General features: G+C 38.7%; 1 protein-coding gene across 1 annotated transcript in view; it reads left to right on the top strand.

Moving 5' to 3' along the window:
- LOC104464245 (von Willebrand factor D and EGF domain-containing protein-like) overlaps window positions 1–19639 on the top strand; it is a gene marked incomplete at its 3' end in the record, with an annotated part of 110023 nt that overhangs the window by 66358 nt on the left and 24026 nt on the right. Inside the window, exons 14-19 of the mRNA XM_010076898.1 lie at window positions 2332–2436; window positions 4704–4818; window positions 7908–8158; window positions 9388–9607; window positions 17723–17841; window positions 19326–19490. Of these exons, the coding sequence (XP_010075200.1) occupies window positions 2332–2436; window positions 4704–4818; window positions 7908–8158; window positions 9388–9607; window positions 17723–17841; window positions 19326–19490 (975 nt within the window). The remainder of the gene's footprint in view (window positions 1–2331; window positions 2437–4703; window positions 4819–7907; window positions 8159–9387; window positions 9608–17722; window positions 17842–19325; window positions 19491–19639) is intronic.

Below are 19639 nucleotides of genomic sequence, written 5' to 3'. Positions count from 1 at the left end.
ACCTCTCTCATTTGGGAAGCAGGTCTCTCGCTTATCCTCAGTTCATTTTCGTTGCCTGTATTTGTCAAGAGCAGAAAAAATATCTGTTAAACAGTCAGTATGACAGAAACAGAGTTTGAATTCAGAAAGTTTTTGCAGCTTTTGCTTTTCATTTACAAACATTCGCACGAGTCAAATGTATGTAGATACAAATAGCCACGATTGTATCATGATGAATGAAATACTTCAGGCAGAAGTGACAGATTTCCTGATTGTCCTGACTGCTTCTCCAGGAGAAGTGGCTTTTTCTTTCCAGATGATATGTACCTTCAAGCAATCAAGGCACAACTCTAAGTGCATCTTTGGCTTTTAAGGGCCAACCGAATTTGAAGAGAGGTTTGCTCAGCCTAGGTCTCATCGAAGTATTTGTTCCACATCACTAATGTGACTAATGGAAAAGCAATTAAAATAGCTGTAAAACAACCCAATTGCATAAAGACACCAAAATGGATGTTTATAATAGAATGTAGAAAGAATACAGATTAAAAAAAATCCAATTGGCAAGAGCTACATTTCACTCACAATGCTCACTTCAGACAGAACAATTAGTGCAATTGTACAGCTCTTTATATTTTTCCCTGTCTACCCATTTCTTCAGCCATTATTAGTGCACTGGTATCGAGACAACATTGGACACTCTGGTAAAAGAATGAAATGAAATGTAAATTGCATTAGGAATAATATATTCTTAATGGAAGTCTTGCTGCCAATAAGCACTGCCTTTCAGGGAAAAGCAGGTCTTGAGGGGGGTTGTCTGGTTTATTTTTTTCTCCTCTCAAACTGCAGTGTAAGTTCTTTACTTCTTTTAAAAGCGTTTTTACCTCTAGTATAACACATAATATCTAACATCTCTCCTGAGTACGATGCACAGGAAAAAGTTATTTTTTTTCTTTAAAGCTATACCAATGAATTTGCGTCAAGTTAAATTAGTCCACTCTGTTTCACAAATTCAAATTGTGAATACCCGTGAATACTGTCTGTCTACCTCCTTGTGTTGGTTTCTGTAGAAACAAACGCTCACAGCTCGCAGTACATTTTGAGCTAAGAACCATCACATGTGAAATGGTGGGAGTATCTATCTTCTGTATTATGTTCCATGAGCTTTTAGATCATTCTCAGTGAACTTATGATAGTTGATGCTTTTTTATGAAATCTATTAAAGTTATTTACACTCTGTACTTCCAGTTATCTTTGTTCAATTTAACATACATTCTTTCTGTTAAATTAAATGGTTTATTAATGGGTCAAAAAATGGAAAAACATTATACTCTTGACCTTGTAAAAGTCCTTTGTAAAGGGACTGAGGATGTTTCAGCTCTGGGGTGACAGGAGAGATGGAGGAGGGCTGGGGAGTTGTTTTTATAACAACAGGACAGAAGTGATACCTGACCGATCCCAAGCAAAAGCCTTGTTAGATCTGCTCAACAGCGGCTTTAGTTTGACTGTGAGAAGCCAACACCTGAAAATACCTGACAGAAAGGCTTTGCGTTCCTGCTGGTATTCATCAGTGTTTACAGCAGGGCTTTCAGCAGTATTTTGGGGTGCTCACATGTCTCAAGAGGTGCCACAACGCTTTCTCAAATGTCAACCCTTTACCCATGAGTCTGGTATCTTTTAGTTTTTATTGTAGAAAAATTAAAATATAAACTGACTTAACCTTTTCTTATTGTGTAATCATTCATAAATGAAAAATATCATGCTAACTTAAGGCTTTCTAAATTACCTACACATACAGGAAACTGTGAGCTGGGACAGGAGGTGAGTGTTCTTCTAATGCACCTTCCTATGGAAATGGGGCTGTTGCCATCTGCTATTATCCACTCTAGCACTTTTTTTTAGGGTTAATTTAAGATCACCAAAATAATATGCATTTTATTTTTATTTTACCTTGAGGAGTTTAATTACTGATTTGTCATTAGTACGAAAATGCTTCTGAATTTCAGACAAAAATTTTAATTTCATTTCACAACTCCTTGAAAGACACCCTTGTAGTACTTGAGTACCTATGTAGTTTCCATAGGGTATTTTAAAAAATCCTCAGAAAAAAAATTAACAGCAATCAGAAAAGTTGAATGCCAGCTGAGCCAAAAGATCTTTTGGTTATTAATGAATAGTTTTTAGTTCGGAGCATTAAGCAATTTGTTAGCTTGCAGTAGAGCCACTCACAAGTGGTTTAATTTATCTTTCTGGCAAGCGTCCAGTTCAAGGGGGCAATGGTATGTGCTCCAAAATGAGCAGACAGTCTCCATATGGAACATTATTACTTATAAGGATGATTTTTGTATCATTTAGATCACTAACGATGGCTTCGAGTACAGTAATTCCAGAGTGCTGACCCTGTACGACGCAGTGTGCCAGGCCTGCCAATTCCATCCAACCGGACTTTGTAAATTAAAGGTAATTTAAAGAGCACAAAGGTTTAATATGGATCGTTCATCTCTTCCTTAGCCCTCTCCCTCCCGTTGATGTACTGTGTGTAATAACTGCTTTAGAAGAGGAAAATCTATTTCACAGGCCAGCTGCACAGCCTAACGCTTTTCTCTCTTTCACAATCTCCTCTCTGTAATATTTATTTTTTTTCATATTTACATGGGGTACGAATACCAGATAGAGCACGCTCTATGATGGACCTTTCACAGCCAGACACTTCCAGAAAGACCATGGCTGGCAATCCTTGTACCGTGCAGCTGTGAATGGAAGTAAATAAGACTGAGGAGTCTCCCCTGAAAGGCAGCTTCGCTGTGTCTGTGCCAGTAAGCTGTTTTACCTCTCCCAGCCCGTTTGGCGAGGGCACTGTAACTGCCAGCTATATCATTTCTATACCCGTTTGCTGCCTTAGCGAGAGGTATACTAAGATGCATGTTACACAGTTTTTGTCATGTGAAAACACCCTTGAGAGAACTTTTGCTTTCATTAAACACTGCTAAGTACAAACATATAGTACTCTGACGGTTTCAAAACCGTAATCAAAAGTCTAGTGCTACGTTTTAAACTGCCAGCATGCTAGGAGCTGCCTGGAGAGCACTATAACCCTCTGTTTTCCTACACAATTCTTAGTGTAACATCCCCTATCCCTTAAAAAGAACTTCCCTGCTCTTATTTTCTAGAGAGCTGCGTTAGACAACTTTTCTGTTTTTTAGTGGGGCCTTAAAAGGAACTTTTGGAAGGTATTGGGTGGGATATTTGAATGTGCTGGTCCTGTTTTCCTGCCCTTAGGGAAGTAGGAGTGAATAGCAGACCACCAGTCTGCATTTTTATACAAGGAAGGTTAATTAGGTCTATCTGAACTCATTTGCCTCACTCTTCCCATTAACACTAATGGGAAAATTAAGTTTTCAGGATTGCACTGATTGCAAGAACATACTAGTTACCAAAATAAAATGAAAGTTCACTTTTTTTCAAAAAAATCAGTGAACAGAAATTACTTTATAGGCCCCAAAGAGGGCAAAAGCACTTCAATTTCAGATTAAAATAATTGTGTCAGAACCATTTCAATTAAAGCTAGGGTGGTTTTTTTCTGTCAAAGGTTTTTCTTATTCTTACATTTTTGAAAATCAGAAATATATATGTTTTCTCAATATGCTGGTGTTCTCTAGAGATCATGATAATTTCTATCTGAAGATGCTTCAAGGGACTATTTGAACTAGGCTTCCAATTGCATCAGAGCACATTCTAATTACCCCTCTCATAACATTACTTTGTAATACCTAAATTGCTTTCAGAAAAGGTGTTTCAATTAGGGGACATTTGATATCAGGCCATTTCACATTCTGTGTTCTTCTTTTATGGAGCCCATTCTGTAGCACACTATCACATCAGAAAAAAAAAAAAACCATCTTTTTCATCAGAACATCAAGCCTTTTGAAAACAACAATGTAATAGCATCTAATTAACATCCAGATTTTAATGTTGAGGATCTTTCACATTCTATCATGCTGGGACAATTATGAGAGTCCTTTTTGTTTCTCTACCTTACCCATTATACTTAAAGTGGTACTATCTAAAATATTGACTGATATACTTTGCAAAAGAAGTTTGAGAAACTAATGAAGCAGCAGATAGAAACCACAAGGCCTGTAACAGGTTAGCTGGTTTTTACAATTATCTCACAGAAGCTTAAAATCTAATGCAATTTTTTATTCTGATTTGAAATCATTGATTTTTCATATTTTTATGAAGAACTTCCAGAAATAATTGTTACCATAAAAGGCATTCCAAAATTTCAAATGGAGCTTTATCCAGTCTCAGTTTTTGCTAATCCCATGGAGCTCACTTTTGAGCATTAGCTAATAATCATCATGGTAGTAGTCACAGCCGGGAATAACGATCACATACACTATGTAAGTGTGGAAATGAAAAAAAAAGAATCACATTCTGTCTCATTCATCTATGACAAGCAACATCACATGTTGCCTAAGCAAAAACATTCACACCTACAAGGATCTCACACTGGAAAACTGGAAAACTACCAGGTCTTGTTTTCTCCCTGTTGGGAGAACGTACCACCATTTAAATTGCGACTATTTTATTGTTTCAAGAGACAAGCGAGTTCCTGCTTATCTCCAGAAATAATTAACTGCTAATTTCTTATATTTCTTATTTATTTTTTCCTTACCTCCACATCTCACCCATTTTTCTTTCCTTTTTTTTTTTTTTTTTTTCAGGAAAATACTTGTAATATAGATGGACTTTGCTATGGAGAAAGAGAGTCAAGCCCTACCAGTCCTTGTCTGCTCTGTGAACCTGACATTTCTAAGTTCACCTGGTCTATTAATGAAAGTAAGACAGTTTTTTCTAAGATTTAGAAGCACTTAGCTGGGAATTCATGACTCGGACCATGAAATACGTTGTTCCTTCATTTGGTTGACATGAATCTATCCTGCACAATAGTGCTTGTGGACTGTCTGCAGTGGGAATAATGGGGTGCTCCAGAAAAGCGGACTGACCAGAAACAGACAGTACTCCATCGTCTGCACTATGCATCTGGGCATGGTGGATGAAACCTGACAAATCTCAAATTAATAAAACCAAAATAACACCTGCAAATGGAATTGTTGATATGCCAGTGCCCCATGTAGTGCCCAAGTCTGTCAGCTAAAGGTGATGGACCCTAAACACGTGTCATCATCTCAAGGTACAGATCTTTAAGGCAACAATTTGGGGAAAACACTGCTTTTAAAACACTAGTGTGTGTTTTTGGTATCTGAAGAATTGTTTTCTTTCCCTGAGCCAAATCATATCAAATGCCACCCAAAAGCCCTTGGCTTGGCAGGCGGTCTATAAGTGATCGGGATCAGCTGCTCATTACCTGCGCTGCCACAGAACATAAAGGCTCGTTCTGCAGCCCATGGTGGCAGGGGTTGTGGAGGAGCCTGCCTTTTGAACAACCTGCTGAATGCTGAGGACTTAATCACATCTTCCTCATGGCTACATCCCCAGTGTAAACAAAACCCATTACTTACTGCGTGCTCTACAGGTAATCTATGTTTCTAGCACCATTATCCTCACAGAATGCCTCCCCAATTACATGAGCACATTTACATCTGCTCAATATAAAGATTATATTACTGCTTTTATGTAGATTTCTGTGTTTGATCTAGAAAGAGTTTATCTGCACTTTCAGGTTCTGTAAACAAGCAAATTACAGAAAGGTATGGGAGTGACGGGGCTGGTTTGCTTTTGCAGTTTTATATTCCTTTAGGGTGACTAGGTCAGCAGCACCCTTCTGGAAGGAAAGGGAGATTGCTCTTGTCCTTGGGGAACAGCTGGGGATGCTCAGGGAGAGAGGCTCCTAGGGAGTGAAAGGAGTTTTTTGGAATTTAAAACTCCCTGTCACGAAAAGGCGTAGGCGGATCCATCCCAAGTGTTGGCCAACTAAACATCCCATTGGATGGTACTTGCATGAGCAGTTAAAATGCCTACAGGTAAGCCAGACCTGAAAAAGAGTTCATCTTTCTGAAAGTGTGTGGTTTTCCCCCAAGGATATAATTTAGTTTAATGAGAGATATTATCTGTGACTCACAAACCCTGCCTCCTTTCTGTCCTTCCATTGTATTGGCCACAGCAGCAGTATCGCTAGGGATGAGCTGATCCTCATTATTATATAGACAGACTCATTATTAGTACTGAAACAGTTTGATTTTAAAATTCAGAAAATGGCTTAAAAGGGAAAAACTGTGTTTGTTTTGGAATTTATAAAGCTAGAAGTGATTTGGGAAATCTGAAACAGATCATGGTTCACTTTTCAATAATACCAACATTTAAAAATACTGAAAAGAAAGGGTTCGTCAGACTTGTTTTCAAACTTGTGAAATCTTTTTAAAAGTTTTGCAATAATTGGGAGTGTGTATATATCACTGGGTAGCAAGGAGGTTTCTGTGGAATTGAAAACACTCTTATAGCAGACTGATTTTATGTCATTTTGTGTCTACAGCTTCTCGTTCCCCTCCATCCAGTTAACACCTTTGTGTTTATCTGTAAATGCACACCCAGCATCAATATTTCATTGATTACTTTGGGCACAACTTTTATGGGCTCCACCGTTTAAGTGTTTGGGAAATAAAAAGTAAATTAATAGATGGAAGTTTTTAACAGTTATGCCAGGACAATTTGCTGGACAAGCAGTTTAGAAAGCTCTGATAGCACAGCAGCAATAAGTGGAGAGACACATTTAAATAATTGCATAATGTGAGACATGCTATGGAAAGTAAAGCTTGATAAAAGGATATGCACCACAAAAAAACCCTAATGATGACTTCTCACAAGAATAATGCAAGGACACATGCAGTCCTTATGAGAACACATATATAGTTCATACTTTTAGAGTGTGACTTGAAATTAATGCTCAGTATTAGAATTGTTCTTTAAGTTAAATATGAGTATGGCCAAATTACAGTGAGCGAAGATTCTTTTAAATATCAATAAATGTCAATTTGTACTGGTGGTTAAAGAGGAGAGATGACTTGAGACTGAGGAGGCTTAGGACATGGAGACAAAACTCCTGGCCCTGCACGGAGCTGCCGTCACCTCAGGGTACTCATCCAATCTTACTTCTCTTTCGTTTCTAATTATGAAATGTAACACTTGTCTCTACCTTATCCTCCTTAACTATTCATGTTGTAAGTACCTTCAGGTAGTGTTTGTCTTCTACTGTAAAATAGCCTTGTACAATTAGGCTTTTATCTTCGTTAAGGAAATACTGAATGTAAACAACACCACCAGAAATAACAATGCCCATGGTGACACGATGTGCACTGCTGTCACTGGGGATAGAGAGTCTGAGCATCCGATGTACCTCTGCTGACACTGAGAAGACCTTTATTCCTCATGAAATGTCCAACTGAATTCAGTCAGATTGCTCAGGCTTAATTACTGCTCACGTGTAAAGGCAGGAGAGTCTACTCAGTGGAAGAATTACACAATTTATTTTTCCCCTTGAGTTGCCCACTCAATTAATTTGTCCGTCATCATTTTGACATTTAGTTTACTTATATTTAAATTGATAGATAGATAGGGTGGTAGATATATATATATGTAAGTATTTGAAATGCAATTAATTAAGGTTTTAGTAAGAACTGGGGGACTAGTGGGAGGTTATAGAAGTCATGTCTGCTCTCCTCCCATGTATCAGATAACACATCAAAAGTAATCAAAGTTCAGTATGGGGCATGAAAAAAATAGGAGGAAAAAGGTATACTTTTGGGTAAAGCCATTTGCTGCCTCTAATAACTAAATCGCTTCCTCTGTCCATCTCAGGGTACATTCTCTACCTTTTTCATTGAGAGAACTCCTACAAAGACCTGCTCTGTGAATCTTTACACGGGAGAAAACGGAATTTATGTAATCATGGTTTCATTTTTGCTGTTTAGACAACCTGCCTCCTGTGTTCCAGGCCCCCTCCAGCCAGCTGCTGACATTTATTGGTGAGAATTTTGTTTACCAGTTAGTAGCAGTGGATCCGGAAGGGTCAGCTGTGCTATTCATCTTAGAGGCTGGGCCACGGGATGCCAGGCTGTCTCCCGCTGGCCTTCTTATCTGGAAAGTTGATTCGGAAGAAATGCAGACCTTTGAATTCACTGTGTTGGATGAATGCAATGCACAGAACAGATACTCTATTGAGGTAAGGATGGGAACACTTTAAAGGAGAAACAAAACAAACCTGTTTATCATGTCAGTGCTTCGGTGCAATTGTCATTATAGCTAATAATTTGTTATTGTCTTGAAAACTAAGACTTCAGCTGTTTCCTTATAAGTGTATACTATCCAGCACAGCAATAATGATCAATTAATGGAATAAATATCTCTGAGAACATAGAAACTATATATACAAGGAAAAAGAGAGTGCTATTGATTGCTGTTTGAAAGAACAGTCTTGCAGAGCCTTTTAATGGTTCATTAATCTGCTTTAAAATTCACATTCTGCATTTGGATTGCAGAAAAAAAGCATATAACATAAAAGACCAAGTTTTAGCTATAAAAGGGAGATTATAATTCATTCTCAATGATATTTTTAGAGGGTGTCTTGCTCTTATGTCATTACTCCACACTTTAAGTTTCTTGGCAGAGCTTGTGCATTGCTTTGTCTTTATTGTAGAGCCTAACATTAACCCTGTGGTAGGGTGAGCTAATAAAGTGGGATGCAGACTCCTGACATAAGAACAGTTTTGTGAAGAACAGATTTTTTTTCCTAAAGATTCCAATTTTTACTCATTCAAACCACTATCATCAAAAACACCAATATGCTGAACCCACACAGCAAAGGGGAAGCTAGAGTCTAGGTATGGTTTTAAATGGAAACATTTCGAACTAAACCTGTGTTTAACTAGGTGTGATAATACAGAGGTATGAATCTGGTGAAATGCTGTTCTTGTACATACGTAAGGTAAAACTATGGACTTCTCTTCCCTGAAGAGCAAGACCGGCTAAGGAATCCCACAATCATGTTCCTGCCTGGGAGAAAATAATAATGGGAAAGAGCAAGGAGGGCAGACAGGCAAAGAGAAAATAATTTCCATTTCTTCTTTGAAGAATAAGGAACAAATTCTGCCCTCAGATACTATGTGAAAACTGCTGCTATAGCAAATAGGATTTTTTTCTTACAAGAAGTCAGAATGTGTCCCTAAATGATAAAAACAAAAAAAAATCCCTTTAAAGTCAAGTTTTCAGTCAAATAAATAAGTATCCTGACTATGAGACCATCTATCTAGACAAAGGAAATTGGTTAGAAATGAGTTTTCATAATACTAGGTAACATGTTTGCACTGCAAATCTGTCCCTTCCCAAAGGGTAACAATACACCTCTCAGCGGCGATTATTTGGAGGAATCTCACCACCTTTTGCCTTCCCCAGGTTGGAGTGAAGCCCTGCAGCTGCCTGAATGGTGGAACATGTGTTACCAACATTAAATTCCCTCCGGGCCTGGGTGAATACCTGTGCTTGTGTCCAAATGGATTTGATGGAGAATTCTGCCAGGAAGATGTTAACGATTGCAAATCAAACCCCTGCGGCAGCGGAACATGCGTGGATGGTGTGGATAGCTACTTTTGTAAATGTCCCCCTGGTCTGGGAGGTAACTCCTCACTGTTTCCATCTCTGATTTAACTGGAGATATATTGTGCTACAGGATTTTTTGAGTGCAGCACACAGGCATCTGTCAAATGGACTATGTAAGCCTCCTCTTCTGCTCCCGTGACTTGGCTTTAGACAGATAGAAAATGTGCAAACCCAGCTATGATCTAATTAACCATGCTCAAGGAAGGAATCACAGAATCACAGAATCACAGAATGTTAGAGATTGGAAGGGACCTCAAAAGATCATCTAGTCCAATCCCCCTGCCGGAGCAGGACACCTAGATCAGATCACACAAGAACGCATCCAGGCGGGCTTTGAATGTCTCCTGAGAAGGAGACTCCACAACCTCTCTGGGCAGCCTGTTCCAGTGCTCTGTGGTCCTGAAATGATCACTCAAGGAGGCTGTGAACCTTCCTGATCTCAGCTCCCACCTGCTTATTTCCTGTGGATTTCTCCATCCATGAGATGAGGTAGGAGAAGAGAGTGGAGGAGGGATAAGGCCAGGATCCAGGACCCTTTTGCACTCTAGAGGATTTTACTAAATTAAGCCAATGAAATAACCAGGAATTAATGATTTCTCTAGGTCTAGGAAGTAAAGGTAGAGATGGAAAACATGTAAAAATAAATTGTTCTTTAGTCCCACTTGAAGTTTCTTTAAATTTAAGCATTAGAAAACGACAAACTCATTCAGTTGTCAGACATGCTGATGGGACAAACCTTTTAAACTGTTTAGGGCTGGTCACAATATGATTTTAAATGATGCAGGGAAGAGGATGATCACTGCACCAAAAAAGATTGTCTTAGGAAAGCAGAATGAAAAACACAAAGAGGAGGAGTTGGAGAATGAAGTGCAGTGAGGCCAAAGCAACTGATGCAAGACAGTGCAAACCGGAAAACCTCAAATGTGAGGAGAAAGAAAAGCATCTAATAGATAACACAGAGGAGGAGAGAACATGTTGGTACCTTTCATGAAATTTAGAGCCAGCTTCACCGCGCTCAGGACATCTGTGAATGATTCACACACATGAAGAAAACACTTGTGACAGCACATGGACCACAAATGGAACTGGCAGAGGCAACCATTAGGCTCTCTGCTGCGTTAAGCTGCTGGAGTTTGGCTGAGCTGAGTCGCTGTTAGGTCTCACAGAGTGCCTACCACCCTCCTCCAGCTGCTTGTAACACAACTCTCTTCCAACATAACAGATTTTCACATTGGCCTAAACACACCTTTTTCTGGAGCTTAACGAAAGTTGTCTTTACATTTGCAGTTCGGTTCTTGAGGAGGTACAAGGCAAATCTGAACATATAGAACGCAAATGGGATTTCTAAACTTGGCTCTTGCTTAGCTTTGTGAAGGGCCAGGTCAAATAACAGCCACTCACCTAGGCTGCTGAGCACTCACTGGAAAATAGACATTGTGTTACTATCCATTCTCGTCAGAGTCAAATTAGTCTCCTGCAGCTGAAAGGTGGTAACTGAAGCTGTGTTAGGACATTGCTTTGTTCAGAACCATTTCAAATGCCAAGTAAGAAAAAAAACACCTTAAGCTGGGCTCCGATTTCAGTCCCTGAGCATGTCAGAAATCCTATTTTGTTCACATATGAAGCATGAATGAATTAATGAGACCCATAATGTTGGCTGCTGTGCAGTGGTATAGCTTTGGAAAATCAAGTAGAAGTAACATCAAATGCACATAATTATTATTGCTTTTAGTGAGTATATATACGAGAAACTCAATTTTAAACAAAAGCAATGAAGAGATTTTACTCATTGGGGTCACACAGCTAGTAAGGTACTCTTCTTGCCTTTCAGCAGTTCACAAAACCTTGTTTTGGTCAAGTGGGATTGCAAGTCCAGGTTTCATCAACTATAAAATTCCAACAGAAGTGAAAAATAAAATCATTTAGAAGTGGAAGTTCATAAAAATAGCCTAGACACCTAGATGGTACTGACTGTAGGTAATGCTACCCAGCAGTCAAAGCCTGCTGTTATCCAGAGTCTTTGTGCCTCCAAAGACTCTACTGATGCAGGAACATACAAACTTAAGCATGGAGAATAAAGTTAGAAAATTAAAGTTTGATCAAAATATAAATATCCCCAAACCAAACAAATGTATGCAGAATGTCCTGAATCCCCCTGGAAATAACGTTCCTATGAGCACAGGGAAATTTGAGAAGCTGTTTGGATGTATGTGGTTAAATGTTTGGAAATATACAATGAGAACAATTCATCATTGCCTGTAAGGAAGTGGATTAAATGAATTAAAAAAAAAAAAAAGCAATGTAATTCCATGAGTTAATCACTTCAGTGGATCTGCTTCTGTTGTCTGATCTCCACCGATCTCACATTGCTGCCTGTCTCCCTTTATGCAGTATTGCACATAGACGGACTGAAATCAAGCTCTATTATTCCACATAAAACAGTCTGCTATAATTACAATGCACTGTTTATAAATTCACATGGAGCATATTCTGAAATGCGGTCCTCAATCTTACACAAAGAAATAAAGTATTTAATATCCAGCACTTCAAAATAACACACTTGAAAGCAACATCCAGCTGACTCTGAAGATGAGGGCACAGGACACCTTGATGGCCAGAGAAACACGAGGTTTTCCCGAACCCTTAATTCTTGCCAGGTTAAATAAATGTGCGTTGTTTTTGCTGTACTTTCCTCGCAAAAAAAAAATGCTAAAACACCAGCAGCAACAGAAAAAAAAAAATATATACATATGATTGAGTGAAATAGGAATACTTTTCAAAGCTTTAATAGCAGGTGAAAAATTATAAACAAGTGGAGCTGAAAGCCAGCTGGGAAGTGGATGATTTTACTTCAGGGCAGGTTCTGTGACAACAATAAAAGCTCATCCTTGATGCTCTGTTTATGTCTCAATTCCCCAGAAAACCATCAATAATCTAATGAGAAGGCAATGCTATACTGCTCCAGTGACAGCACCACTTCACCATCAAATCTTTACAAATGATAGTGAACAGGTAGTAGAAACAACAAGTTAACTCTTTGGAGAGCTTCCCAAATGCCACCACAAGAGAAGCAGCAGCACGGGGAACACAGCGTGTTGCTAGGTGGTAGAAATTCAGGCACATCTGTGTATCTCAGGCAAGGTAAGGGTATAACGTAGGAATGGGAACAATGCAGGGAGAGAAACCATTGAAAAATCTGAGAGAAGGACTAAAATTATTATTACTTTAAATTTCTTCAGAGACATATACATTTATCTCATTGAGTGTTCAAAGCTCATTCATTTTTCTTTGACATTGGTAACAAGATAACAAGAATTCCTGTTGTTTCTTCTTTTTGGCAACTGTAAGCAAGAACATCACCCTCCTGAGGACAGAACTCATCCTTGAAAGCTGTCTCTCAATCACAAAACCATTCGTCCTTTCCCCATGTACCATTGATTTATATAAAATTGGGGGACGGGGGGCAAGATGGAACGATAATTTCATTTTATTTTTCAGGAAAGTGAAGAATACCCCAAGATTTGTCCACGGTTTGTAATAACCATAGAGTCCCTAAATGAGATTGCCTCTTCCTTTAGAGCCAACTTAATGTGAACACAGTCAAAAAGTCTTTCTCTGCATCCGTAGGTGGTCAGCTCCTTTCGAGGCATAAAGGGACTTTATCTTCTCAGCCAATTTCCCATGCAGGGATGGAGAAATAGAGCTGGCACAGAAACAGATGTTTCAACCTTGCAACCTGCAGATCTTTTATTCCTATTATTTTTATTTGTACTGTGGCAGTGCCACAAGAATTGAGACTCCCTTGTGTTGCTGTGCACCAGAGGTCGTGCAAACAGGATAATTGACACTTCTTGTTGCAGACATTTTTCTGTCCATTTCTTCTCCTTCTTCAGCAACCTTCAGCCAAGTTTCAGACTTTGCAAACATTTGTCCTCAGACTCAGCTGGATTATCATTGTGCCCAAATTGATCAGATGCCATTGAAAATCAAATCACTGGGAGTGAAATGAAGTGCTTGCATAGTTCTACCTTTACGTTACAAAAGTCAGTCAAGTGACTGAATTTTAAAATTTAGCTTGTTACCTATGGAGTTCCTTTGCTTTTTGTAATTCTCTCATCTTTGAGATTTCAAAGCCAGCTCTTGGCAGCAAAAATAAGAGTATGTAGGAGGGAGGAGAGGAGACTGGGGGAGAAATGGCTGTTGTTATTGAAACTGGGAACTTCATTCCTACTTTAATTGTTTATGGTATCATGTTTAGTCTTTATACGCTACTTAGAGAAAGAAAATAATTAGTAATCTAATAGAGGGTAATTAATTCAATATTTTCCAAAATGTGATGTCTAATAATTTCCCCACATCATCAGAAAGCAGTATCAGAGAAAAGCAGCCTGATGCTATGAATGCACAAATTAAATTAAAAACAGAAATAGTAATCTAAAATGTAACAAGGGAGGGGGAAAAAGTAAGCTAAGCCCTGCAATACTCTGTGATGTCCAGCTTACATGAAAGGAGCAAGAAGCATGCAAAACCAGAACAACTTAGTTTGAGATGGCACCAGAAAAGGGACAGAGCTTTTGTGTTACTGGGGTTTTTTTTGTTGTTGGTGGTTTTTTTTTTTCCACAAGACAAAGCAGGCACGAGAAGGTGATGTCACTAACTTTTTTAGGCAGCTCAATCAAGAGGGATTTCAATTTGAGGTTTTTTACATGGAGATGCTATTTTAACTTGAAAGGAGTAATGGAAGCTATCTGAAATGCTGAAGCAATGAGAGATTATGTTGTAGGAGATGAATAATAATGTTCTGTTTTTATCATCCTGTAATTCACTCCACTGTGACAAATTTCTTTTTTGAAGAAAAAAAAATATTCTTTTCTCCTTGAATTTTCTTCCATGATAAAGCTGGATATCTGATATGAAACAAGCCTTTACGTACCTTATGGTATGTCTTGAAGCAGGTACATGGACTCTCCAGAAGGTGTCCCAGTCTCTTGTATTCCTACAGGGGACAAAGGACACGTGTTAACAGCAGTGACAGGGGCTGGTTTACAACCTGCTATCAGTGCTGCGCACTCTGGTAACCAGCAATAGTCAAGTGAGTTTTCTCAAGTGCAGAGACAGCAGCACGCAGGAGCCTGAGGGAGTTTTCAACAACATTATGTGTGATTACTCTGTATCATTCAGACAGTAATTTTAACTTTTGGGTTACCTGCCCCTGTAGGTATCCATTCAATCATCCAGAGTTGTGAATCTGAATATCAGTCACATCAGGGGACTTCTCAAACTCTATTTCCTAAATCAACAACAGTTACGATGTAGTGTTTGGGGTTCAGAACCTGTAGCAGCTTATCTTCCATACACCAGCACTGCAGGAGGGATATTTCCAGAAAGTTTCTTCAAATTTTACTTTTAAATAGAAAAGATTGGTTTTTTTTTAAATCTGAGCATTTGGTAAGGTATACCTTCCGCCCAAGTCTATCAGGCTGGTTCACAATAAGCTACTAGTTACATGAGGTTCACATAGAAATGAAAAGCACAATAGGTCAGTACATGGCTCTTCATATCCTACAGCCAAAATGGTGACATTCATCGGCTTCTTCAGTGTAGGACAAAGATCTCACAGAAACAAGACAACAAAAGTAGCAACAAAGATGTGAAATGCAGGGGAAATAATTTATTTAAAATGCACAGTTCTGTACGAGCACTAGTCTCCAGTTCAGCACTTCTGGTGCCAGTAGCAACAGCAATAAGCAGTGTGATAAAAGCAGGTTGAAGTGAGACGGTGGGGAATTTGGCTCTAACATGACTGACATACCCTGTTATAATTTTACAGCTAAGAAGTAAGCCTTAGTCTGCTTCAACATTTGAGACGAAAAATAAACAGTGAATCTTCCCTGATTACTTACCTCCCCTTTGTTTTGCCACAGGGCTTACTTGTCAGGAAGACAGGGATGAATGTGAAGAGAGTCTCTGTTTTCCTGGAGTGTCTTGTATGAATACCTTTGGATCGTATGCATGTGGAATTTGCCCCAGTGGGATGGAGGGAAATGGTAAAACTTGTAAACGTAAGTGTTTTGCATGATTTATTTTACTAGATGAGGAAAAAAAATGGGTTCAGTTCTACTGCTATTGTCCTTAATTGAGTACTTTGCCACTTGCTTCAAGAACAGACCTTTAAATATACAAAACAGAATATTTTCATATTATATTAATATGGATAATTGCAAATTGGTCTCTGGTTGCTATTTTTCACTGCAGTTTAATTTCATTTTTATTTGAATGAACACCATAGCACACAAAAAAAGTGTTTTCCAGATGCCAGCTAGATAATTTCCCAAGGACATTCCCCATGTTCTCCACTCCTTCACACCTAAATACACCTTCCACTGACAAGTATGTGGGGAGTACCTCCAGGATAATGTTTGTTTTGGGTGAATGCTGTGTAAGAGGATGTAGGGTAAGAGGAAGAAGGTCCATGTGCAGATCCTTCACATCCTTTCACCTCTGTTTCCAAGGTGTACTTTCATTAGAGGACGCAGTCCAGAGCTGCTGAGCTCATGCTTGGCATAAAGTCATGCCGCAGGTCCCAACTAGTGAAGGAAATGGCTAGGAACAATTTTATACCTGTTTGGCATTTGCTGTTTGGGCAACAGACTCTTTAGTAGGGATACTACAGTGACTTTGTACTCTGCTGAGACCTTCCCAGTGCACGGGATATGACCTACTCACGCTGTGGTTTTCAGTCCTATACACACAAATCTCTAAAAATAACTTTTAGTTGGTCAGAAGGAGAGAAATCAACATTTGAAGTGTTTCATGTTTGTTCGTTTGTTTGTTTGTTCATGTTTCCAAAGAAACCCGAGAAGCAAAAGATACAGATGTTAACTGTGAAGGTTAACTTTTCCTCATATTGCCTACCAAAAAGAAAAAAAAATCTGGAGTAGAAAGACTCAGTTGTAACTGCAGGATCCTGGCACCAACAGGACTGCCTTTGCCGGGTTTACCAAATGTCCCTTCAATCATATTGCCAAATGTCCGTACAGAATGGGGGGTTTGCTGTATTATTTGGCCATGTTGGTTATTTCAAAGTAATTTAGCATCTGTTTCACTAATGCATATTTTTGTAGCTAATTTGACCAATGAAGTAAGGATATACAAAATAATGCCCTGTTTTTTAAATGTATCAAAAAAGTAATTTCTTCCTTTGCGTTATTTTTAATTACAGAAGGATTTCTCTATTTCTGAAATGCACATCTATTAGAAGGAATAAACCTGAGGGCTTCCTTTCCCCCCCAAATAGGGTAGAAATAATTTTTTGTGGTTCTGATATACAGACTTAGCATACCTACTCATCCTTCCCTTGCTGAAGCAAGTGTAAAGACTTCTGAGAGGAAGGAGGAGAAAACTGAAGTAACTTTATAGCTGTAGAGTGGACTATATTGTATTATTTAATATATATGCAAAGAGTCATAGTCTCAGGCTCTACTAAGAGTACAGAATAACCAAGAGACCCAGGGTAGAGCTGTTTAGCTTGTAACATATATCCACATAAACTTTATAATCCCTAATCAATTCAATAAGTTATCTTAAAATTATGGAGAAATCAATATTTTTTAGACTCTCAACCAATCAGTTTTCCTCTTTAAACCCCTGTATACTTTGTACAGGTATTTTGACACATCCAAAGTTTGAAGCTGAACTAACTGAAGCCAACAACCATGCACAACATAGTTTCAGAAAGAAGTTTTCAAGGAGAGGCAGGAATCGGTCAGAGCACAGGTCCTGGTGTGTAGTGTAGCATCTTCATCCTAGTAACAATCCAGTGTAGTACATGGGGACCTGGGGCCTTCTCACTGCCCCCAGCTCAATACAAGATCACTGTGCATATTAACTATGTCTGCCAGATAAGCAAAGTTCAGGGAATCTGGGCACAGCAATTTATTCTATATTTGTGTTGAAGCTTTGCTGCACGTCAGCAGCTGACTCACCTGATTTGCCTTTATTTGCTTGATGGTTGGCTTCCAGAATAAACTTCTGTCAGGTTATCTGATTTGCTGTTACTGTTGCTTTTTATCATCAATCACAGCTAAGCTCTAACACCTTGTTTCCTTGTCTCCATGCTTTCTTTTCACAGCTGTGCTTGCTGCTGACATTACAAAAGCTTTAAGCACTGGAAAAGGCGATGGCAAAGGTGATTCAAACAAGACTGAGGTTAAGCAGCTCCTGGAACCCTTAGAGGCAAAAGATTCTCCTGTAATTAAGAGTGTTAGCATAAGTGATAGACATGGTAAGTATACAAGTATACGAAATCTTTTTCAGTTGCTGCAGTTTACATATTCAGAATTCATACATTTTACCACCTTAACAGTAAACATAAACTAACTGTTTATAATACATCATGGAAAGATGGAGGTAAAAATAAAAAAAAAAAAACACACACAATACGTCCGACTGGATTGCTGCTAAACAATTTTACCTGGGAAGAGAGCCACTGCAGCAATAACAATCAGAGTGGTCAGGCTTAACTAGAAATCACATTGCTTCTGAGGCAGAACAAAATCACTCCAAATCTTAGTGATCAATGGGAAGCCAGATGATAAGAATGAAAGCTTATGCCAACCTGCCACTGCCAAGTGACGCTGACATTTTATTTCAGCGTTTGACAGGCAGTCACTGAATTCAGACTGAGGTTTGAGCAGAAGCAAAGATCGACTCCTGAAGTATGAACTTGGCTTCAGCAGCTGCTTTTCCCAGGTGCGGAGCTCTACAGCTCCCTTTAACAGGGGTGTGCACTGGCACGCTGCTTAAGTTCTAAAGGGTACTGCATTTTTAGTGAAAGCAGGGAGAAGAATTGAGACTGGACATGTTTGTTGTGTAGAGCCATATGTAAAATAAAAGATTTATTTTTTCCTCACCTGTTTTTGTATGTCTCTACAAGGCCAGCCAACACCTAACCAGAACACACCTCTTACAGGTATCCATCATAATGCTGTAGGCAAGGGGCAAGAATAATGCTGAAAATACTTGAGAATCATGATGGAGACCTCACTGGAGGCAATTAAAAAAGATCTACAAGTCTCATTAAGATTTTATTCATCATCTGTTCTCTGTCTTGACACTGTTAAATACTTCACAGGCAGTTCATATACACTTGCTATTCAGTTACATCATAAGTGATAAAGTATTATATACTACTGGAGTGTTAAATTTTGCACATAGTTCTAAGATAATTAAAGTAGTCTCCTGTCATACAAGGTTTGACACATTAAGGATGATTTCTAGATCAGAAACATATGTACTTGACGGTGTATTTTTAAAGGTAAAGTATATATGCTGTAGGGTTTGATAATTACCTTCCAATTATAAAAGACCAAAAGGATGTCTGAATAATATAGTTTCTCACTCAGTTAATCTTTCACTTATGCTGAAAATTACAGTTTCCATATTATCCATGATAAATGCCAAACAACTTTGAGTAATAAACTTGAAAACATGTAATTAGCAGACTAATAAATCTTCCTTTAACAAGAAACAGTTGTTCTGTTACACTATGCCTCCAGGACATTCTCATGTTTGGCTCAAGGTTTGGGAGAGATCTGTGTTAATTAGACTTTAAAAGAATAAAAGAAGTTATAAAGATTTAGCTGAGCTCAGGCAGTCATTGCTTCATTTTATATATATATATATTTAATTTGAGAAATTATAAATACATATGCTTGAACTTCCTTCATTTGCAGGCCATGCAGCACCACTGTCCCACGTTACCACCTGTGCCAACAGGCCATGCTTTCCTGGAGTGCTGTGTTTTGATCGGAAACCCCCTTACATCGGATACGTCTGCGGTCGATGTCCAGCAGGGTTTTTTGGAAACGGCCGAACCTGTACCAAAGTCCCCAGACCAGGTACCTTCTCATTTTCAGAATTTACAAAGGTTTTGCATGCAAAGGCTGTAAGGAAATAAGAACTAGTATGGCATTACAATACAATGTACTTTATAATCAAACACTGAAGGCTTTTTCCTTTGACTCTTACCTGGTGAGCAGCTAGGAGG

The sequence above is a fragment of the Pterocles gutturalis genome, unplaced genomic scaffold, assembly GCF_000699245.1.
Source record: "Pterocles gutturalis isolate BGI_N339 unplaced genomic scaffold, ASM69924v1 scaffold733, whole genome shotgun sequence".
Classification (NCBI taxonomy): Eukaryota; Metazoa; Chordata; class Aves; order Pterocliformes; family Pteroclidae; genus Pterocles; species Pterocles gutturalis.
This window is presented reverse-complemented; position numbering and strand designations above follow the sequence as displayed.